Below are 24,110 nucleotides of genomic sequence, written 5' to 3' on the forward strand. Positions count from 1 at the left end.
GACCAGTCAGATAAGGGGAAGGGATTTTGTAAAAAACTGGCCCCGAAATACGAGCCAGCCGTAGTCCGTAAGGTCCTGGGCACCAGTACTTACGAACTAGAAGACCTGACTGGGAAACGGATAGGAGTCTTTTTCGCGAATAAGCTGAAGCGAATGCATTCGCAGTCAGCCAACTAGCTGAACGTCTGGGTTTTCAAGCTATGCAACTCCAAAAGAGGAACAAGATCTACGAAAAACCCCTTAAAGGTCATTAAGTATACGGACAGCTTTCGACGGACTCGCCTAGGGGAAATCTACGGATGGAACCTAAGCTGAGGGTACCGAAACTGAGCCTAAACAATATCGAATTAGAGAAATCCAGCTATGAACAACTTTTGAAAGTGACTATAAAATCTACAAACGATGCAAAAACACCTAAAAGGGCAAAACTAGTTGAGGAAGACTCAAAAACCGAGGAAAGAGACGACCGAGTAAAATGCTCATTCGCTGAGCTTGTAAATACCTGTAAATATTAGTTAGTTAGTTTCCTAATGCCCTATCCCTTAGTTTCTATAGTTAGTACTTAATCTAGATTAGTAAAATGGAATCATTTTGCTCACGATCAATTTTGACAGTTGGTTGTGCCTCTTGAAACGTTGAATTCGTCGTCCGTTTTGATATTTTTTTTCGTTTTTCTTCCATATAGTTGAATTATGTTGTTGTGCTTTATAATCATGTTGAATTCCTAAAAAAATAATGTAAATATTTAGTTAAAGTTAGATTAAGTTAGTTCATTTTATTGTTACCTTTCAAGTTGTTGAAGTTCTCGTTCCGTTTCTCAAGCAATTTCCTTCCCAATCCATTGCTCCATATAAATAGTCAACGCTTCTGCTTTATCGATCCTCTTTTCATTTGAATTTGCTCATCATACGCAAGCCTTTATCAATCCATTCCATCCCGTTTATTTATAGTTCACTCCATTGACGTAGTGCTGCTATACCGATCCGATGAGCAAACCACTCACGCGTAGTAAATAAGCTTTCCCGGTTCACTTGTCCTTCCGTAGTAGTTCCTTCACCGTTTGCACTCCATTCCAAAGTTTTTTTTTCCATTCCATTTTTCGATCGTTTTCGGTTCAGCTCCGTTTTATTTAATCCAATCCGTTTATCTGGCTGGTCGTCTGCCTGCGGGTAGCGGCTGGTTCGAGCTTCGTACCTGTTAAAGAAAAAAACAAAATAACCCAACTTACATCGATAGCCACAAGGAACGATGATAATTTTACTCTCCTCCGATAAACCGCAACTCAGTTTCCACTTTTCCGCTTCTTGTAGATCCATTTTCCCGGTGCAAACACGATTTTTCTTCAAATTTTCCACTGCACTTTATTTTCCGAGATTGATTTTTGTTTACGTCCATCGATTTGACAGTTCTTTTTTTGGTAATGACACTGTATGAGTGGTAGACCGGTAAAACGGTAGTACGACAGGTAGTTGGATTCTGCAGACCATTGTGTCGGAGTTCAGTTTTGGTATGAATACGAGGGGTGTATGAATGAGTTGTATGTTTTCTGTGCGTATATATTCTTTGAGCATTTTTAGTCGGACTGTGTCCTGGCGTTTGAAAATGCTCGTAAGAGGTTTAATTTTGGTTTGTTTCGCAATGAGTGTAAATCGCGGTATTGTTCCGTGGCAACGAATTGCGTCTCAGATCAGTATATTTTTGTGAGGAAGGTTGGAATCTCGTTTTTCTCGCTTCGGGCTGGGGTAGAGATTGCTGACTGGACTCACGGTTTTGTCCATTTAGGTGGAGACTTTCGTAAGTGCATCTAATGTATCGGCAATATGTCCTGGTTTTAGAAGATGTACTTCAGTTATGTTGTTGAGCTTGCTCAGAGTTTTAGTCGACTACTCTGAGTTGAAGCTATGATGTTTGTGAGTTTTGTTTTGTGAGTATGAATGAAGTTAGGGTGGGAGGTATGAGTGTGGTCATTGTCAACATTTTCTTTTTCATTTGGTCAAAATAGATTTTTTTTCCCTCGTGAGGTTTGTTTCGTTGAGATCGGGTTTCTTGTATTCTTCTTCGGTTTTTAATTTTAAATTATAAATTGTAATGGCGTGATAGGTAGACATTTTTGCTGGAGACCGGAGACCACAGGTCGCTGATGGTCAGTGGCAGGTGTAGTTTGTGATGAACTGCATACTGAAAATAGAGATGGAGTTGAATTCGTTCAATGATGAAACTATATGACCCCGAAAATTGAAACTTATCTTCGCCATGACGATTAAACAGGCCTACGAAAATTTGATTGGCTTTTGTTAACCATAGCATCGCCAATCAAATTTTCGTAAATTTAGGAGGAAGTGATGTAACGAACTTTCAGCACAGAGAACAGACATCCAGGCTAGAACAAATTTCATTGAGAAAGTTGTGTAAGGATTTGAATCTTCACTTGAGTAAGGTTGCAAACCAATACACGATGACAACACTAACGCCGCCAAACACCATATTGCCACAGTCAGTGGTGAATTGAAATATTTCAAGTGGTGAATTGAATTAGTATGGGAAATTAACCGATTGCAGCGCCACGCTATTGCCACTTGTGTTGCCGATTTCAAATGGCCGTTAAATTCCTTACACAGCTTCGGAACTGGACTTGGATGTCTGTTCTCTGTGCTTTCAGTGCGTTGCATTTTTGTAAATATTTAAATATAAATTTAGCTTAAGTAAAATGAATTCTTTAAAAATAATTTGAAATCTCCTAAAGTTCCACCATCACTTGCACCGCGAATTCGAGCTTTTTCTCTCTGCGCTCAAGCACTCAAGCAGTGTCTCACATGGATTAGATGAGTGCTAAAGAAAGTTGTAACATGTGACCGCAAATGCAAGCGCATGTGATCACATCACAGCGTTGGTTGGTGGCCATCGACCTGTGGGAAACCTTTTCAGAATTTGTTGACCCCGGAATTCGTTAATGAGAATCCTCTCTGACAATCTTGACTCGGCTGGTGAAATTCGTTGCAACACGAAGTTCCTAATTTCTCTTGGACACAATAGACTGTTAGACTGAGTAAAGGGAATTTAGAGACTTCGTGAAGTCAAATCCGAGGGCAAAGATTATTAAAATATTTCGCGCCTTATCTGAGGGTTTCTGGCTGTTACTCGTTCACTTTGATCTGCATTGTGGAAGAGGCAGGAGTAGTTCAGTTTTAGTTCCGCGTCGTGAGGTGTAATTTTCAGGTGTGAATAGTAACATGTGATGTCCCTTAGGTTATTTATTCAAGTTCAATTCTCCTCTCCTAGATAGTTAAAGAAAATCGCTGTAAATTTGTGCGATCGTGCTAAACCGTGCTAGCGATAGGAAGTGTGCGAGTGTGGAAATCGAGTTAAACAGGTAATTCACGTGCTTGAATTGTGTGGTATGCTTAGGGTTAACATAGTGGCATTCTCTATCAGTTTGTGGCAAGCGTGCCAGCCCGCCACCTCACCATTTTCGTTGGAAACTATTCCTGACCCCACTCTGCAGCTTCAAGGATTCCGGCCGGTGCAACACGTGGCCGAAGGGGGCCGCGCCCGTCAATTCCGCGCCCCAGACAGGGCAGAAGGCAGCAGCGAACAGCAACAGTTTTTCCCGCTTACGGTGACGACCGCGAGTGTTAGTAGAAGCCCACAAATCGTGTGTGAGGCGCCGACGGCGCCTGAAAGTAGCGTGAAGCGTAGACGTCCGTTGTCCGACAGTAAAGCGCGCACGCGTGCCAGAAATGTGCTGCAGGTAAGCGTCGACCGAATCAACCCGCCAGCGTCGCTAGTCAGCAGCGTCCCCCGACGCGCCGCACCTCAGCACCGTACGACCCACCCAGCGTTTCGCAGCGTCGGTCAGAAGCGCGGTAGAGCCGCAGCGTCCCCCGACGCGCGCCCCGACGACAGCGTCCACAGCGTCAGTGAGCCGAGCAGAGTCATCGCCTGACGATCATCCGTCCCCGTCGTGCTGATATGGTACCGTGAGTAAATGCATGCAAATCAGTGAAAGTCCCATGCGCATGGTGTAGTTTTTTTGCCCGCTCCCGATTGTTAGTTCGAGACGCGTGGCGGCGGCTATTTTTGGTTTGACCATAGTCGGAGTTAAAGTGAATGCCCACACCGCACAAGAGCACGTGTTAGGGGAGAAATAGGAAGATAGAATAACGAATTGGAGAATGTATATATAGAGTAAGAGAGAAAGGGAGAGTCGGTAAAGTAGGCCTACTGAATTAAATATAGAAATGAATTTGCTGAAGTGGAGATGAGTGTCTTTTGAATAAAACAGCAAGGGTACCACAGACAAACCGACCTGTGTTTGAGTTTTTGAGCGAGAAGAGGTAATGTAGGGGAGGTTTCATGTTACTCGGTGTCGTTTTCTAGTTTGTTCCTTTATTTTATTTTACTGGGGAGGTTGGCTCCGAATCCAACCAAGGACTTCTCCCTAATCTTCCATAAAACAGTGAGGGGTTTACGTGTGCAGCCAGCCACACTGAACGGCGGCTTGCGGTGAAAATTACTATTCTGAGGGTCAATTTAAATGCACAACGCCACTAAATTTGTGCAGACTGAATTTCGTTTTAATTCAACAGAATTATGTTTTCAATTTTACCATGGACTCGATCTTCAATTAAAAAAAGTTTCTGTTGGCAACCGGATTCGAACCAAGAACCTTGACATCACCAGGCTCGCACGCTACCACTCAGCTATCGAACCGGTTGATGTGAGAAGAAACAAAACGCACACAAGAAGCGTTGGTGGGTCGATGATCATGTTTTGCCATGGTAAATTTAAAAACATTTTTATGCTTGTCATTACTGCAAGGCTCCTTTCAGTGCAGTGATGAGAACAGGCGTAAATGTGGTCTAGACTACCGGCTAGGTTCTCTTTATTCAGTTTAGCAGTCTGGAGTATAATCCAAGGGAGGGTCTTTGTTTTGCAACGGCGTAGCCAGACGTGCTTCGTGCTTTCTGTCCAGCAATTGGACCCAAAAATCCTTTCCCTCGAGAGGTCTCAGGCCGGGCAACCCTGAAAACAGGTAAATGGTCTCCTTCCGGAGTGGCGCATAAGCCATCTGCTAACGTTACCGGAAAGCACGTTCGAACGAACGGTTACAGTTTATATAGGATGATCCGCGGGATAAACATTTGAACCGTCGTTGATCGGCCCTCATGAAAACGAGCCTGGTATTCGCCGACGAAGGACTCCTCAAGAGGTCGCAGTCTGTTGAACAGGACACGCGACAGTATCTTATACGCCGAATTTAAAAGGGTAATCCCTCTGTAATTAGCACAAAACAGTCTGTGCCCTTTCTTGTAGATTGGGCATATGAGGCCAGGAGCCTTGCAGTAATGACAAGCATAAAAATGTTTTTAAATTTACCATGGCAAAACATGATCATCGACCCACCAACGCTTCTTGTGTGCGTTTTGTTTCTTCTCACATCAACCGGTTCGATAGCTGAGTGGTAGCGTGCGAGCCTGGTGATGTCAAGGTTCTTGGTTCGAATCCGGTTGCCAACAGAAACTTTTTTTAATTGAAGATCGAGTCCATGGTAAAATTGAAAACATAATTCTGTTGAATTAAAACGAAATTCAGTCTGCACAAATTTAGTGGCGTTGTGCATTTAAATTGACCCTCAGAATAGTAATTTTCACCGCAAGCCGCCGTTCAGTGCAACCAGCTGGTGGGCAATTCTTCATCCTCCCAAATCTTTATAATAATCTGATGGATTGATTGATGTAGCTGCTCGCTTCTGTGTTTAAGAAGTTCGACCGGGATCTCGTCCTTCCCAGAAGCCTTGCTGTTTTTCAGCTCCTTAAGGGCCTTTTTAACCTCATCCAGTGTTGGTGGTTCCACTGCTTGACCCTGAATATTGAAAACATTTACGTGTATTTTAACTAATGTTAATTCTACACTACCAGGCCGGATATGGCGATTGCAGATTGCAGATCGAGATTGAAATTCTAAGAAGAACTATTTCTGTCATACTTTCCGGCAATCCTTCTGATAATGAGCACCATAGGTTGGAAGGTCGAAAAAATCCCAAAAATACTTATACGATTCGTCTGTAGAAGTTGCTTTCGGAATTCGAATTCGTTCGAAGTTTACTCTAACAGCTACTGCTGAATTCTCTCCATTTTTGTTTGGATATATTCTTAATGAGTTCGCTTGCTTAAAATCCTCCAGATAATTCTTCCTCTTGGAGTTGCTTCCGGAAATCTTCTAGGAGTTTATTGTAAGAATCCTAAAAACGACCAAATTAGTTTCCCCTTGAAGAAGACACTAACCCCGTGTCGAAACGTTGGGCAAGTAATTAACATCCTTTGCTAATTTCGAGACTGCGTAGCCGTTTTTAATGATACCTAAAATTTCTTTGTGGAAATCTTCTAATATTTCTGCTTGGGATTCTTCCAAGATTTCCGTCAAGAATTCCCTAGAAGCTCTTCCTGGAATTTCTCCAACAGCTTTTCTGGAATTCCATTAAGAGTTCCTTCTGAGATTCGTCGATGAATTCTTTCTGCCATTCTTTCATGCAATCCTTCTGAGATTGCGCACTGGAGACTGAATGGTAGAACAAATATTTTTGGTATTCGTCCACGAATTACTCCAGCATTTTTATGGCATCCCCTCCTGAATGATTTTTATTAATTAATCAGGAGTTCTTTAAGAAAATCCTCCATGCATTTTTTTTTCTGAAAATCTTCTAGAAGTTTTTTCTGTGAGTCCTCTTGGGAGTTCATTCTCGAAATATTCCAGATGTTCTTTCTGGGAGTTCTCCAGAAGTTTCTTTTGAAAATCTTCCAGGAGTTTTTAAGGGAATCTTCTGGGGGCTTTACTAGGTACCCTCTAGGAGTTTTTCAGGAGTTTCTCTTGGAGTTTCCTATTTGGGATCCTCCAGGAAATCCTTCTAGGAATCCAGCTGGTGAAATTCCCAGATCGAATTCCTACATTTCCGCAGAATCTGTAAGGAATATGAAACAATCCACAGAAGGCATTCGTGGAGGAATCTTTTGAAGAATTTCATGGAGGGATCATGAAGAATTTTTAGAATAATCCCCAGATGGCATTCCTGGAGTAATCGGTAGAAAAATTCCCACATGGAGCTTCTGGAGGAATCCGAAGAAAAAATGTCGAGGAGAGAAGCATGCTTTTTAGGCCAAATTCTTAGGATCAGACCGAGATGAATTGTTTTAATAATACATTGATGACATCTGTAATTGTGACGAAATGTTTGAGGATCTTCTCTGTGCTTTCGGTATGTCTAGTCCTAATAACAGCACACAACGTGGCAAATCGTTTGATCATTTCGTACACTTTTTACTTCTGCTTTTTTCACTGATTTCGATTCTAAAAATGGTTTACATGTCTTTTGTTTTTCTTTATTTCACTAGTCTCTCACATCGAATGAGCCGTCAGGTTGATCCTGTTGCTCCCATACTAATCGCTAGTAGTGGATTCTCGCACACTTAGATTTATTTTTTGTCAATTCTTCATGGAACGAATTCAAACCAAGGCTGAAATTGTCGTTTTCTCGGTATTTAAATTGTGTCTTTCGTTTTCGAGGCTTTTGCTCACTGCGTACCCTACTCAATGTGTACACATTTATTTGTCAGTTTTTAAATATTTCAACAAAGTATGAGACAACAATAATAATAGGAATAAATTGTTCTTCTAACATAAATAACTCAACAAAATGCAACATCAACTTGGTTGGTCGTCTGCGGATCAGTACTGATGACTAGATGATATCGATAATGGAAAATGGTTTTTGTATTTCACTAAAATCAACAAAATTACGTGAACGTACAATACCGGATACGAAAGATGCATCGTAGCCGTTCATCTTTCGTGTTCGGCAGGGTATGCTTTTTTTTGTATTAACTGTTGGTTTGTTTGGGCATGTGTGCGTACTGCAACCATATTGTTTTCTTGCGGGTTTCGCTAACTGTTGTCTATGTGTTTTGATTTCTTCGTTCAATTACACGTTTGCACTTTTACTGGCTTTCTATATAGGTATTGGGGTCGTTTTTCTTTATTGTAAAACATTATTGTGTCATCTTCTTTCAATTGGTTAGTGGTAACTCTTTTTTGATTCTCATCTTAAGGACAGTTTGCTTCGCTTTAAAATCATCGCTCTTTCCCATTTTCTCGTTTTTCCTCTAACTACTACATGAGAAATGTTAAAGTAAATCATTGGTGGTTCTGTAGTTTGGGAGGGATTTTTTTCTATTAAATAAATCAACTTTTGCCTAATTTAAAAATGCCTTGCTCTAATATTTATAACAAAAACAAACATGGATTTAAAGAGGGGGAGCGACACTAGTTTTGTCAAGCCAAAAAACCCAAAAAAGCTGAGAAAAGCCCAAAAAAATGGCTAAAACCCGCAAAAGTTTTGCGGGTTTTTTCGACTTTTTTCGGCTTTTGTTTTGGGGTTTTTCGGCTTGACAAAACTAGTGTCGCTCCCCCCGGATTTAAATTATCTCTTTAACTTAGCAAACAATCGGATGGAAGATAAGATTAATAGTAAAGCCATTAACGCTCAAGTTAGTCCAACATTTATAAGACGCTTTCATTACATATATGATGTCCAAGGGTAAATCGTCATGTGAAAAATGTTGAACAGCAATCCTAAGCCTAAGCTTAGGATTGATTTTGTATAGCTTACCCTGCTTTTCGCACATAAAGGTCTAGATCTAGAATGTAGTTCCTAAATAGTGCTATCTCTTAATTTTGATCGCCAACATGTCAGGTGGTTCTTATCTTTTGGCCAGCGATGTGGCAATGGATGGATGCACTTAAATTGGTGAGCTCGTTTTATACTTTTTTTTTGGTTTTTGTGAAATGTTTAGCATGTTTAACAAGGTGTGGATATATAAAAGTATTCACTTGGCATTTGGACAAATTTAACGCCCACGCCATTTCTTAACAAGCATTATGCTGTTGAAGCTCGTTTTGGAATAGAATATTAAAAATGCTTTAAATCAAAATTTTAGAACTTTTTCAGTTACTTGCGCAGATAAATGTTGGACGAAGTAAAGCGAAAAAAAAGTTTTGTCATTTTTCTTACGGAATCGTCACATAGGTATATGTTGCATTAGTAAAAGAGGAGTTTTGGACGATCAAAACTAAACGAACATTCTATGTGGAAACTAAGTGCCTCCCATATTCTTTTTACATAGAGGTCATTTCGCTTGGCACTTCCCTGCATTCATCTGATCTCAAACGCTGGGCCGCAATGCATTGGTATACCTGTCAATTCAATAGATCACTGAAATTTACAACATGGTGGCGCCATCTACAGTATTATTACGTTACACGCATAACTGTTACGGTAATAATGTCAAATAAGTTCTCTTGGGTGCTTTTAAGGTTTGGTTTTGTTGTGGTCGTAAATGACCAATTTCAACTTTTTCGTAATGAATGTACGCTACTTTCTCTATGTGATGGGTGCCAACCATGTCCTTCTCAGTGATCCATTGAACAACACTCTATCAATTTCTTGTAATTCGACACTTCTGAATCATTAGTAGGCCTTTCTACTCATATCTTACAATAAAATACTCTTCGCCGTAATCCCACTCTCTCACCTACATTTATTTACACTTTTCTGTTTTTGCATTTCTTTCGTGCACAATATGTTCGTGATACCCTCTAAAAGTCATCTTTTGGTTTACTAGTCACATGTTTACACCTTATATAATCTAAAAAATAAAATAGGACGTGACGCTTGTCTTGTATGTTTTCTTCCGTGTGTCTTACTGGTGTGTTCAATGTTCATTCATCTCTCCTCGAGTCTTCCCTTCGTTTGTCTCAGTCTCAGCTACTCATAGCAGGTTCTCAGGACCAGGTAGTTCCTCAGACCGGGGATTACCGCCCGATCAGGGTCATGTTGAAGCACAGCTGGTGATCCCGCTGGTCGCCCCAGCCACCATTGCCCTTGCGCAGTTTGGTCTTCTTGATCACGCTGGCCACCGTCAGCGAGATGGACTTGGGGTAGAGTTGGCGCGAGCGGCGTGCCACCCGCAGCACCTGTTGCACTTTGGAGATCACCTGGTTCGACTCGCAGTTGCTCTTCTTGTGGTGCACCCCACTGTAAAAGGGAGAAGAGGGGGAGAGGAAATAATTACTTGTTGGATTTGATATTGCATGTCAAATTTAGAAATATTTTATAATCTAGTAACAGCCAAACTCTTCCCACCCAAAAAAGTACAAATGCTGTTGAAGCTGTACGTATTGCATGTATAAAGTTCAGGAGGCATCCCTGAAAAAATCTTGGGTGCATTCCTGGAAAATGTTATGGAAAGATATCTGAAATTTCTGGATGAATCACTAGGGGAGCAACCTCTGGAAGAATTCTCGGAGCAATCCCTGGAGAAATCCCTACAGAAATTTCTCGACAACTTCCTGGAGAATTCCTGGAGGAACCCCTAGAGGAATTCTTAGATGAATCACTAAAGGAATTCCTGAAGTAATTCATGAAGGAATTGCTAAAGAAATTTCTGGAGGAATTCCTAAAGCAATGCCTGGAACAATTCTTGAAGGAATCCCTGGATGAATTCCGGGTGGAATGCCTGATTGAAATTTCTGGACAAATTCCTGGTGAAATCCCTGTAGGAATTCCTGGAGAAAACCCTGCAGGATTTCTGAATGAATTTCTGAAGGAATCCCTAAAGGAATTCTGGATACATTTCTGAAGAAACTTGTGCAATTCCTATAGAAATTTCTGGAAGAAATCCTGGATACATTTCTGGAGACATCCCTGGAAAAATCCCTGGATTGATTGCTGGAGTAATTCCTGGAGTAATCCCTTAAGAAACTCTGGGAATCCCTAGAGGAATTCCTGGAGGAATCCTTGAAGAAATCGCTGGAAAAAAATCCTACAGAAATCCTCGGAAGAAATTCCTAAAACAATTCCTGATGGAATCTCTGGAGGAAATCCTGGACTAATCCTTGAATTTCCTGAATTCCGGGAGGAACTCCTGGAGTCATCACTGGAATAATAGTGGATAAATGCTTGGATGTATCCCTGGATCAATCCCTCGGAAAATTCCTGGAGGAATCCCAGCATGACTTGCTGCAGGAGTTCTTGGAGGAGTCCCTAGAGGAATTAAGGGAGGAATGCCTGAAGAAATCTCTTGAGGAATTCCTGGAAGAATTCCTAGAGGAATTCATGGTGCAATCACTGGAAGAATTCCTAGAACTATTCCTAGAGAAGCCCTTGGAGAAATTTGTAGACAAATTCCTGGCGGAATCCCTTCTTGAGAAATCCCTGGAAAAATTCTCGAATGAATGCTTGGAGTAGTTGCTGAAGGAATACTTGGAGGAATTCCTGAAGGAATTTCTTGATGAATTCCTGAAGGAATGCCTGGAAAAATTCCTAGAGGAATCCCTGGAGAATTCCTGGAGGAATGTGTAGGGGAATACCGAGGGGAACGCCTGGAAGAATTGTTACGGGTATAAATATTTGTTACATTAATAAGACAGAATAATTGTATGTGTTCAAAGTTTAATTTTCGTGCGTTCTTTGTGTTACATGTTGAATTTTAACTTGTTAATATTCCCCTTGTAGTAATTAGCATTTAAAGGGTTCTGATAGAATAGAGGCCCATGAAGTGCGCAATCTTATTTCGATTGTCAACATTCAGGCCATTTCGGGACGCGATTAGGTACCAGAGACGTAAGCCTTTCCCTGGCACAGACTTCAAGTCATAAAACTCTAGTAATGTAACCCCAAACGGGATGCCCGATTAGAATTAGTTTTCCTAGACAAAACCGAGCTATGAACACAGCAACAAATGCTGTGAACTAAAAGACAAACTGCCATCTAAAATACAATTCCAGGATGACTGATGGACACAAACCAATACATGAAACCTCGTCATCCTGTGATCGGAAGAAGTTATCCAACTGGATAACAGGGCACATTTATGTTATGTGTTGCGTTGCGTAAATTTGTGATGTCTCTTATTTGTGCATTTGTAAGGTTCTATGTGTCGTGATGAGTTGATCCTTTGTAAAAATTAATTTTCTTTTATTTTTGTAACAGAATTCCTGGATAAACTCCTGGAGGATGTTTTGGAGGATTTCCTGGAGGAATTGCTGTAGGAATTTCTTAAGGAATTCCTGTAAGTAATTTCTTGAGGAATTCTTGGAAGAATTCTGGCAGGAGTCTCCTGGAGGAATTTCTAGAAGAATTCTTGGACGAATTTCTCATGGAGAGGAGGAATCTGAAGATAATTCCCCGGAGAAATTCCTAAAGCAATCCCTGGAAGCAGGGATAGGATTATTCATTTGCATAGAGTTACATTCACTTGCTATTATCTTTGCTACTAATTCAGAAGCATGCTATCAAAAAAGCAATGTATGGATGAATCCAACTTTGTAGTTTTGTCTGAAAGTTTGCCGGTTAACGTTTATAGGGTTGCACAGGCATACCAATGTCGTGAGCGAGCTGTGAAGGCAACTTTCCACACGGTGAATGTAAATTACATTCACGCCGTGAAAAGTTGCGTTTGCTGCTTTTTGTTGACATAATTATTGATGCTACGCTAGTACATTGCTCTATAAAGTTTCACGTAAAACAAAAATGAAAAAGTGTTCCATACATTGATTTTTGCTACGATGTTTCTGAAGTGGGAGGATTCCCTGAAGTAATTGCTGGAAGAATGTCAGGAGGAATTTATAGGGGAATATCTGGTGGAACTCCTGGATAAATGCCTGGAGCAATTCTTAGAGGAATCCCTAAGGAGAAATTCCAGAAGGAACCTCTGCAGAAATTTCTTGAAGCGATTCCTGCAGGAATACTTGGAGAAAGTCATGGAGTCATTCCTGTATGGATTCCTGGATAAATCTCTAGAGGAATTTCTGAAGGCATCCCTGTATAAATTTCCGGAAGAATATTGGAGGGATCTCTATAGAAATTCTTGGAGGAATCCCTCGAGAAATTTCTGAAGAAACCCCAGAAGGAATCCCGGAAGATGCCTCAAGAGGAATTCCTAAGGGAATCCCTGAACTATTCTTGGATGAATTCCATGAAGAGTTCCTGAAAGAATTCGAAGAGGAATTCCTAAAAGAATACCAAGAAGAATTCCTGAAGGAATTCCTGGAGAAATCCCTAGAGAAATTCCTGAATATACCTTAGAAGGAATCTCGATAGCAATTCCAATCTAAACGAATTGCTCGAATAATTTCTGTAGGAATCCCTTGAAAAGAAAAGTCTGAGGGAATCCATGTCTGCAATAATTTCTGGACTAATTATTGAAGAAATCCTTAAATAATGGCTTCTAAAGAATTTTATGTTCGAGATTTTGGAGGAATTGCTGGATTCATTTTCGAATAATCTCTGGTAAAATTATCTGAAAGAATTCCTGGAAGAAATCCCGCGAATAATTCCAGATGAGGAAATCCCTGAAGGAATCCTCGAAAAAAGCATGTTACGTTTGTAAATTGTTGTGAACATTTTGTCAGTTTATTTTGTATGTTATACTAAGATTTGTACATCTGTCCCTGAATTTCCATGTGCATTTGTAGCGCTCCAAACATTTCAGGAGCGATTCAATACAATACACGCAAGCCGTCCCCTAACACGGGCATCAAATTGTAGACGGTCACACGATTACAGGATTGACTGATGGGCCAAGAACAAAAATGAAACCTCGTCATCCTGGGATTGGACTACGTTATCTATTTGGATAACTGGGCACAATTTATATTATGTGTTGCATGTTTGTGTTTTGTGCATTTGTAATGTTCCATTTTGTTTTTCATATCTAAGTTCCCAGACGTGGGGCCCGATATGGAAAATAAAATGTGCATTTATGAGGTTCCAATGCACAAATGTTACAAGCACTGGAACAAATACTGGAGAAACCTCTACAGATATCCCAGGAAGCTATCGTTGCAGCAGGTCTTAACCCGTTTGACCCCAGGTAAAAAATAAAACTTCAATAAATCGCCAACAGCCCATTTTTCAACAGAATTTAACCAAATTTTGAACACAACACTATAGTTTTGGAAATATACGGGATCAACATTTTCTTGGATTTCTAGACGGAGTAAGGCCGGTGGGTCAGTCGATCAAGTCGGACAAAAAAAAGCCAAGTACGATTTGCACCCCCATAACTTTCTTCTTAACGAAGTATTTCAATGGGAGTAGGCACATTCCGTTGCCTAATGATAGTTGATGTTGCTACAGGTTCGAATTTGAGATTTTCCGATAGCTTTCTTTTGAGTTCTTGAGATATTCAACATTTCTGAACCATCCAAGTCTACATTCAACTATCATTAGGCAACGGTATGTGCAAACTCCCATTGAAATACTTCGTTAAGAAGAAAGTTATGGGGGTTCAAATCGTACTTGGCCTTTTTTGCCCGACTTGACCCAGTGACCTACAGGCCTTACTCTGTCCAGAAATCCAAGAAAATGTTGATCTCGTATATTTCCAAGACTATAGTGTTGTGCAAGTTTGTATTCAAAATTTGGTTAAATTCTGTTGAGAAATGGGCTATTGGCGATTTATTGAACTTATATTTTTACCAGGAGTCAAACGGGTTAAATATATCGCCGCTGGTCCTATATGATCGTATTTTTCGCCTGTGTGATTCACAGTACTAAAATTTGTTCGTCGTCAACATGATAATAGACACAGGGAATACTGATACGTTTGAGACCAATGTCTTTCTGCTATGCATCTGCATCCACCTTTCTGTTCCAGCTTTTCACAGGCGACAAACTTTTCCTTTCTTCTGTCTAAAACCCTTAAATATTTTTTTTGTGAATTTTAACTTAGGCTTATTCTTGACACACCCTTTAATAGTTATTAAGTTATAGTTATTAGACTTCGTATTGAAACCGCTACACACAAACCTGTACACACACGTGTATTTAAGTTCAAAGTTCATTTTGAACACAAGTACGAACATATACCTCACAGCACGCGTGTACCGCGCGAAACGAATTGGGAAGCGATCGTGCAAAAAAAAACTTTCTCGAACAACGATTGACAGTTCGGCACCATTCGTTTACTAATCGGAATACCACTTCGGATTTTTTGTTCGGTTTACGCTCGGTTCGATTTTCGTTTTCGAGTTCGCCGCCTCCAAAAACGAAAACAACAGCTGAGACCAATGGTTAACGGAACCGGAGGAAGAAGAACGCAGCGAGGGCAGTCATGTAGCATGACCGGGAATCGGCAGAACGTGGAACGATATAAAAAAACTTCCGAGAGAAAAAGCGCCGCCTGGAAGCAGAGGAGTGCGAACAAATGCAATTGCTGTACCGTTCACAAGAAACACAGAAGTTCTATCAGAAGTTCAAGGCATCCCGCATAGGTTTCGTGCCACGAGCTGAAATGTGCAGGGATAAGAACGAGAGCATCTTGACGGACATACGTGTGGTGATTGAAAGGTGGAAGCAGCACTACGGAGAACACCTGAATGGTGCGGGGAGTGCAGGACCAAGGCAGCGGAAGAAATGACTACACCAATACAGCAGGGAGCAACAATGAGTCAACCCCCACGTTGAGGGATGTTAAGGTATTGGAGCGGAACTCATCAAGATGGACCAGGAAATGTTGGGCAGTCCATATCAAGGAGACGAAACAGCTACCGGAGAAGTGGTAGGGGTCATCTACAAGAAAGCCCATGTACAAGAAAGGTGACAAGTTAGATTGTGAGAACTTTCGAACGATCACCGCTGCCTACAATGTGCTATCCCAGGTCATCTCCCGCCGTGTTTCACCTAAAATGAATGAGTTTGTGTCAAGCCTTCGTCGCTGACCGCTCGACAATGGACCAGATGTTTACCGTGTGGCAAATCCTAAAAAAATGCCGCGAATACCAGGTCCCCACGCATTGGCTGTTCATCGACTTCAAGGCGGCGTACGGCAGTATCGACGGCACAGTGCTATGGAAAAACATGAACGAGAACAGCTTCTCCGGAAAGCTCACTAGACAGATTAAAACGACGATGGACGGTGTAAAAAACTACGTAAAATGGTTTCGGGCTATCTCTTGGGCTATTTGTCTAGTTGGTTCAAATCTCGCTGAGGACTGCGACAAGGTAATGGAATCTCATGCCTGCTGTTCAATATCGCCCTGGAAGGTGTTATGCGACGAGCCCGGCTCAACAGCCGAGGCACGATTTTCATGAAATCCGGCCAATTTGTCTGTTTCGCGGATGACATGGATATTATTACTCAGTGGCGTCGCGTAACCTCACTTTTTACCTGTGCACCAAGTATAAATTCTTGAATTTTTTGAACAAATTTGCTTGTAATAATTAGAAAATGACGAGAATAGCTGCTTTCATTCATTTCTTTCTCGATTTTAATCATAAATCCCCTGCAATTACAAGTTTTAGGGTCGGTGGGAACTGCGAACGACAGGGCAAGCCTAGGCAGCAGTAGTGTTACGATAGACGGAGAAACGGTCGAGGTAGTGGAAGATTTCGTCTACCTTGGATCTTTAAGTAGAATAATTAGCCACAGAAGTCCAATGTCGCGACCGTTCGTGTGACTAACATCTAGTTTGCCGCGCCCTTACAGCGTCGTTAAGGTGAATATAGAACGAAGCCACACCTGTAGAACCAAACATTCTACCACGCTGAAAAGTTGATCGATTGGTCACCTGTTGGTGGTAACCAATCGATCAAGTTTTCAGGGTGATCCGTCATTTGGTTCTTCAGATTTGTGCTTTTGGATATTCGACGTGTGGCTTCGTTCTATATTCACCTTAACGGTACTAGAAGTGTCAAATAAATTTTGTTTACCAAAACAAAAAACCCGCTACAAGATGGACACTTAAAAATAGTCAATTATTACTATTAAAGCTAATGAAATAATTGAATAGGAAAAGTGATTACAGCGCCATTGGAGTTCTAGTGTATTTCTATTGATCTTTATCAACAACAGACAACAACGTCAGCCGTGAAATACACAGGCGCATCATCAGTCGGGCCTACTATGGGCTGCACAAGAACCCGCGTTAGAAAATGATTCACCCTCGCACCAAATGCACCATGTACAAAACGCTGATAAGACCGGTAGATTTCTACAGGTACGAGACCTAGACTATACCCGAGGAGGACATGCAAGCGCTCAAATCATTCGAACGTTGGGTGCTTAAGACCATCTTAGGAAGTGTGCAGGAGTACGGTGTGTGGCGACGAAAATTAAATGACGAGCTCGCTGTACTCTACGGCGAACTTAGCATCCGGAAGGTCGCAATAGCTGGAAGGATACGATGGGCAGGGCATGTTGTATGAATGTCGGCCAACAACCCTGCAAAGCTGTTTTTTGCAATTAATTCGGATGGTACAAGAAGACCTGGAGGGCAGCGTGCAAGATGGACGGATCAGGTGCAGAACAATCTGCCAAATGTGGGACGCTGCCGAGGAAGGATGACTGCAGCCACAAACCGATTGTTGTGAACTCAAGGAATGATTCTACACTAAGAAGGATCATCGGCTTACCGAGTCAAAAGTGCTGTAAACTAAAACTTTATATTTTCAAAAGAATAACTTCCATACTTTAAACATGGATTACATTACAATCTTTTATTATCAATGAAAAAACTCACCATTCGCCGATGTGGAAGACCCGCGGCCCCTTGACGACCATCACGTGCAGCTTCTGCTTCAGGCACTGCTGGGACACGTGCTGCAGCGACCAGTCCCAGTTGTAGTCGTCGTACTCGCAGAAATGCCGCGCACAGCGCGTTATGTCGTGCCACGTGGACCGGTTGAACGCCATGCCCATGTTGTGCTTACTGCTGATCCACGGGGTCACTTCCACCTAGTAGGGCGGAAATCGCATTAGAATGATAGGGGATATGTGGGGGAATTTTGATTGCAAGATATTTTTTTCCACGGGAATGGGTTTTTCATTAGAAGGAGGAACAAGGGGGTCCATCAACACTAGATAATTGGATTCTACCGGGGTAGAAAATGAAACGACTAAAATCAAATTTCACTCGAATTGTTCGTAACGGTCGGGTCACTGCGGCCCGGGGTTGGATGCAATACACACGCATACACACACATAGTCAAGGAAACGGGAAACTGAAGAGTTTGGGATAAACATGAATAATTCATTGGAGGGAGCCGTTTGGGGAAACTTAAGCTCACAGGGAATGCTAAATACGGGACACCTGCTTGCAACGTACAGAGAACAATTTACAATCTACATGGAAACTAAACGGTTCGTTGAGGATTACAGGAAGGCGGGGTTTTAAACGGAATCGACTTGCAAGCTAGGGTGAGTTTCGTATGTTGAGAAAATGCAAAGCAGACTAAATCTACATGCTACAAACTAGAATACTGATGAATTTTTGTTCACAATCGAGGATGCATTATGGTGGAATGGTGAAGAATATGTTACTGATTCGAACAATTAGCGAATTGAGTTCCATGAATGATTAATGATTGAAAAAAACAATACTCATGAAACGATAATGAAACTGAGCAGAATTTTGTGTAAACTACAACATGTACAAATAACATTTATAGACATCGATCACCAATTAAGAACATACGCATTCCAGAATCGTAATTATTACGATGGGGAACATTGAGAGTGGAAATCCAAACTGAATAGCAAAAGGCAGCACTGAAATTGGTAACTATAAATGTTAACCATCGAATAGTAGGGATCCAGCTGTTTGAAATTCATGCAATTTCAAAAAAAAAAAATGTTGGACAACAACCTAACTTGCTAGCTTACAATAGCATTATTGGCAGCCACGTAACGAGTGAATCAACCGAAAAAAATATATTATTAGGGTTTCATCGTTGACGAAGAAGTTAAATATGCCTAAGCATTAGGAGATGGGACTTTATGGATATCCATCGAATCGACAAAGTAAGTGAACTTCAAAGGATCAACTTTTAGTAAAGAAGGAAATATGGTATGGTTCATCACCACAGAAAAAGATAGTCGAGATATCCAACTGTGTACTAATATATAAGTACGGCGATGGAACATCATCTTCGTACAGCGAGGTGTTTCAAAATCAAACAGTTTGACTCTTTCCTTCCCGCGTCTTTGGACGGTTATTTTTGGGCCGAAAAAGCATTTCCGGAAAAAGTTCTTGAACAAAAGTAATTGCAAATTGGCTTACATTTTTGCAATGAAAAAAAAAAATAGATCTGAACCAACAAGTTTTTGATTGTTTATCATTTCCACTATTGAAACAAGTAGTTGGCATTATGGTTTTACCTAATAATGTTACAATCATATTCTAAAGTAGCTATGGGAAGTAGAGAATTAATCATTTCAATCACAGCTAGTCGGCAGAGCTCCTATTTTGGGCACTTTTCTGACGTATACAAAATTTCAAGTCTATTGGTTTGGATTTGACTGAGTTATAGCGAAAAGTTCCCGAAATATCGGCCGCTCCAAAAGTGGCTCGCTACCCTATCAAGAAAAATTTTGCCTGAAAACTTTTTGAAGTTTGAAAAAGATCAATCCGATTACTTTAGCAAAAAATCTATTGAATCAATTTAAAAAAAAACACGGACACGTTTAGAACTTCCAGTGAGCTGCTCGCTCTTTGAAGGAAGCACGACACTAGACAACGGACGAGCATGCAACACCCAGTGGCACAGCCGAAAATTTTTCCTGACAGCTGCGGCGGGAATCGAACCCGCGCTCCTCGGCACGATGCGACTAAATGCTTGGTGACACTAGCCGCCCGACCACGAAGCCCCACAAACGTAAAATGGACCATTATAGTATTAATCTAAAATATGGGTGTCCATTTCGCCCCTTGATGTGCGGAACAAACATAGCGCCGACATTACGTCCGCTCATCATCTCCTAATCGGCGAGATTCGACTGCGCATTGCCAGGATCCAGCGACAGGAGGAAAAAATCGGGCGCCGGTTCAACACACGCCGACTGGAAGACGCTGCGGTGAAAAGGTCCCTCGTCGAGGAGCTAAAGAACCGTGCTGCGGATATTCCAGCAGGTGGAAGCGTAGAAGATTAATTGAGCGCCATCAAGAACGTCTTCATCGCCACCGGCGAGAATAATTTGGATGAGCTACGCACCCGGAGAAAGCAGTGGATCACAGATGATACCTGGAGGAAGATAGAGGAACGAAGGAACGCTAAAGCCGCGATTGAGCGAGGGAAAACACGAGGAGCCAAAGCCGTAGCTCGTCAGCGCTATTCAGCTCTCGAGAAGGAAGTGAAACGCTCATGTAGACGGAACAAAAGAGCGTGGGTGGACTCCCTAGCCGACGAAGGCGAGAAAGCCGCAAACACCGGCGAGATCCGTCTCCTCTACGATATTTCACGTCGCCTTAGTGGGACTAAGATGAATGCTACCATGCCTGTGAAAGACACGTCTGGACAGTTACTGAACGACTCGGGTGACTAGTTGAATCGCTGGTTCGAGCACTTTGGAAACCTTTTTCAAGTATCGGTCACGCCATCAACACTTCAGCATGATCCGCCAAGGGTTCGACGCATTACCCGTGTTAACACCGAAGCTACATCAGCGCAGGAGATAGAAACAGCCATCCGTAGCATGAAATCGAATAGAGCTCCAGGGATCAATCGCAAATCAGCAGAGATGCTCAGAGCTGACCCCGTAGTATCAGCACAACTACTGCATCAATTATTCCGCAACATATGGGAAACCGCGACATTTCCGGCCGACTGGATGCAAGGCGTCTTAGTAAAGGTACCCAAAAATGGTGACTTGACTGTATGCGATAATTGGCGGGGGGCATCATGTTACTGTGTATCGTTCTCAAAGTCTTCTGCAAAGTGATCCTTAACCGGATACAGGAGAAGATTGACGCAATTCTCCGACGGCAGCAAGCAGGATTCCGTGCCGGACGATCCTGTGTGGACCATATTGTCACGCTCCGTATTATCATGGAGCAAATTAATGAACTCCAAGAGTCTCACTACCTGCTGTTCATTGATTACGAAAAAGCTTTCGACTGTCTCAGTCACGGAAACATGTGGGAATCCTTCAGGCGCAAGGATCTCCCTGAGAAAATCATCGGCCTCATTGAAGCACAGTACAGAGCATTTTCGTGCAGAGTACTGCACAATGGTGTTTTGTCCGATCCCATCCGGGTCGTTGCAGGAGTGAGTTAAGGATTTATACTATCACCGCTACTGTTCCTCATCGTAATCGACGAGATCCTGGTAGGTGCGATTGACCGTGAACCAAATCGTGGATTGCTATGGCAGCCCATTATCAAGGAGCACCTAAACGACTTCGAATTGCCTGATGATGTTGCTCTCCTAGCTCAACGGCGCTCTGATATGCAGAGCAAGCTCAATGATCTTGCCAATCGCTCCTCAGCGGATGGTCTTACGATCAACGTAATCAAGAGCAAATCGTTGCATGTAAACACGGCCAACCCTTCCAGCTTTACGGTAGCTAGGCAATCAGTGGAGAATGTTGAAAGCTTCCAATATCTTGATCCAATATCCGGCCGATGGCGGCACCAAGTTCGACATATGTGCATGGATCAAGAAGGCTAGGGCTGCTTTTGTGAGTTCAAGAAACGTATGGAAAATAACCAGTCGACACTCAAAAATCCGAATGTGAAACCTGTGATGCTATACGCCAGTGAAACTTGGTGTGTATCAGTGGAGAATATTCAACGGCTGCAGGTCTTCATCAATAGATGCCTGCGGTATATAATTCGTGCATGGTGGCCTTACAATTGGATCTCCAACGTGGAGCTCCATCGTTGATGTCATCAAAAGCCGTCGGAAGCGAAGCTATCATTTACAGGGTGAGCCGCCAAGTTTTTAGACCATCTGCAATTTTGGGATGCCCTAATGTACACGCATTGAATACTGTTAGGTGTTTAGAAAGTTTGGAAAAGATCATTTTTATTATAATTATATTATAAATTATATATTAAATTTATATTTTATACATTTTTTTATCTATATACTAGCTGTCCCGGCAAACTTTGTCTTGCCGTCTTGGGGTGGTTTGACAACTGTTGAGTTCAAAATAACACCGCATTCTAGATTGGTTTCATTTTGATCATGTTGATTTTCTTCCCCGGTCATAAAAAGTCAGTATTTTCTTATTTTTCTTACTTTTCTAGTTGATTTTCGTAACTTTTTGTACATATAAACACAGCCACCATGAATACGAACCAAACCGTGCAAGAATCATGTTAATCGGTTCACCCGTTCTTGAGTTTTGTTGCCTCAAAGGAACTTCAAACTCATTTTCATATATCTACTAGCTGTCCCGGCAAACTTTGTCTTGCCGTTATGTGGTGGTTTGACAACTGTTGAGCTCAGAATAACACCGCACTCTAGATTGGTTTTATTTCGATCATGTTGATTTCCTTCCCAGCTCATGAAAAATCAGTACTTTACCATTTTTCTTACTTTTCTAGTTAATTTTCGTAACTTTTTGTACATATAAACACAGTCACCACGAATACGAACTGAACCGTTCAAGAGCCATGCTGATCGGTTCATCCGTTCTTGAGTTTTGTTGCCTCAAAGGAACTTCAAACTCATTTTTATATATATAGATATATATAAAAATGGATTTCTGTCTGTCTGTCTGTCTGTCTGTCTGTCTGTCTGTCTGTCTGACCGCTATGGATTCGGAAACTACTGAACCGATCGGCTTCAAATTTTGTATACAGGGGGGTTTTGGACCGGGGAAGGTTCTTAGCCTGGTGTGAGACCTCTCCGGTCTCTGGAACGGGGGGTTCCCATACAGATGCCTTCGCGGGGGACGTCCCTATTGAACTGCATGTCAAAAAACACAGTAGGCAGGCAGTACGACGTTTGCCGGGATAGCTAGTATAGATATAAAAATGAATTTCTGTCTGTCTGTCTGTCTGTCTGTCTGTCTGTCTGTCTGTCTGTCTGTCTGTCTGACCGCTATGCATTCGGAAACTACTGAACCGATCGGTGTGAAATTTTGTATGCGGGTATGTTTGACGCCGGGGAAGGTTCTTAGCTTGGTGTGAGACCGTTCCGGTCTCTAAAACGGGGGGCTCCCATGGAAATGAACCGGAAATGAGCTGGGAGAGGAGTTCAATACGGTCGCAAACAAATCCAATCTAGAGTGCGGCGCTGAAATGATTGTCATAATCGAATCGACTACATAACGCTGCTGTTCGATCACCGATCAGCGACTCCTGTGGAGCTGTGCGGCCGGAAATCTAGCCGGATGGCAAGGTGAGCGGTGTCTGGGCCTGTACTCGGCCGACAGGAAAGCGGTCATTGTAAGAGGGGGGTTGGCCAAGAGGGGAAGGAAATCGTTTACGGTAAGTCGCAGAAACTGATCTGATCGCGGGCCGAGCCGTGTGCTGGTCCAACAAAAGAAATCTTATTGGACGGAAATAAGTTTTAATATATGCTCTAAAGAACCATGCAGGATAATTATATTACCTAAGCAGGGTTTTCCCTAAACGCCCACTTAGCTCCTGCAAAGGGCAAAGAGTGGGGGGAGGATTCAGAAGGAAACGGGCGCTTGGAAACCGTGCTCGCACGGGCCACAAGCTGGAGCCTTGCAATATAACTACTGGGAGTCGCACGATGACGAGGACAATTGATCTCCCGAGGGCACATCCAGCCTCACGAACGTACCAGAGGGCCCACTGTCACTCGCGATTGCGAAGGGTCGATAATTTTGGGCTCTTGGATCTTCTCTTATTAGTAGCTGAATCTCAACTAACTCCTTGCTGGTTTTTGCACGGTCGGGCATCTCCCCTAGACGATTTCGTGTGCCGATCCTGCCACTAATTCCGCCCACAATCAGTATAAATACTGAATTTCTAAGTAGAGGTTGCCACCCACCATACTCGGGCACCCATTTTTACCATTCATACGCAATGCGCTTCTCGGCCACCCTAGGCGTAGTGCTCTGAATTGACCGTTGGGAAATTACGCTATTTAGACAAATATTTCCCAACTTTCCCGGACTCAAATATAAGTTTCTTCAAGGGTTTCTCTAAGACTAAGATTATTGCATACGCATGTTGAATGGCGGAGGTGTGCTTGGGGTATGGTTTGCTGCTTTGAGGCTTTGTCATACCGATGATCGCTTCCCTGGAATAGATCGGCTGCACTCATTGGTTAACATAAGGTGCTGAATACCAGGGGTGAA

The 24,110-nt window shown here is 42.2% G+C and overlaps 1 protein-coding gene across 2 annotated transcripts in view; it reads right to left on the reverse strand.

Annotated features, from left to right (window-relative positions):
* Positions 1–7,290: 7,290 nt before the first annotated feature.
* LOC109421111 (alpha-1,6-mannosyl-glycoprotein 2-beta-N-acetylglucosaminyltransferase) overlaps positions 7,291–24,110 on the reverse strand; it is a 167,430-nt gene continuing 150,610 nt past the window's right edge. For both annotated transcript variants that reach the window (XM_062846989.1, XM_062846988.1), the window contains 2 exons: positions 17,575–17,789; positions 7,291–10,087 (listed from right to left, as the gene is read on the reverse strand). In XM_062846989.1, the coding sequence (XP_062702973.1) occupies positions 9,865–10,087; positions 17,575–17,789 (438 nt within the window). In that variant the 3' untranslated portion in view covers positions 7,291–9,864. The remainder of the gene's footprint in view (positions 10,088–17,574; positions 17,790–24,110) is intronic.

Source organism: Aedes albopictus, chromosome 1 (genome assembly GCF_035046485.1).
Source record: "Aedes albopictus strain Foshan chromosome 1, AalbF5, whole genome shotgun sequence".
NCBI classification, from domain to species: domain Eukaryota; kingdom Metazoa; phylum Arthropoda; class Insecta; order Diptera; family Culicidae; genus Aedes; species Aedes albopictus.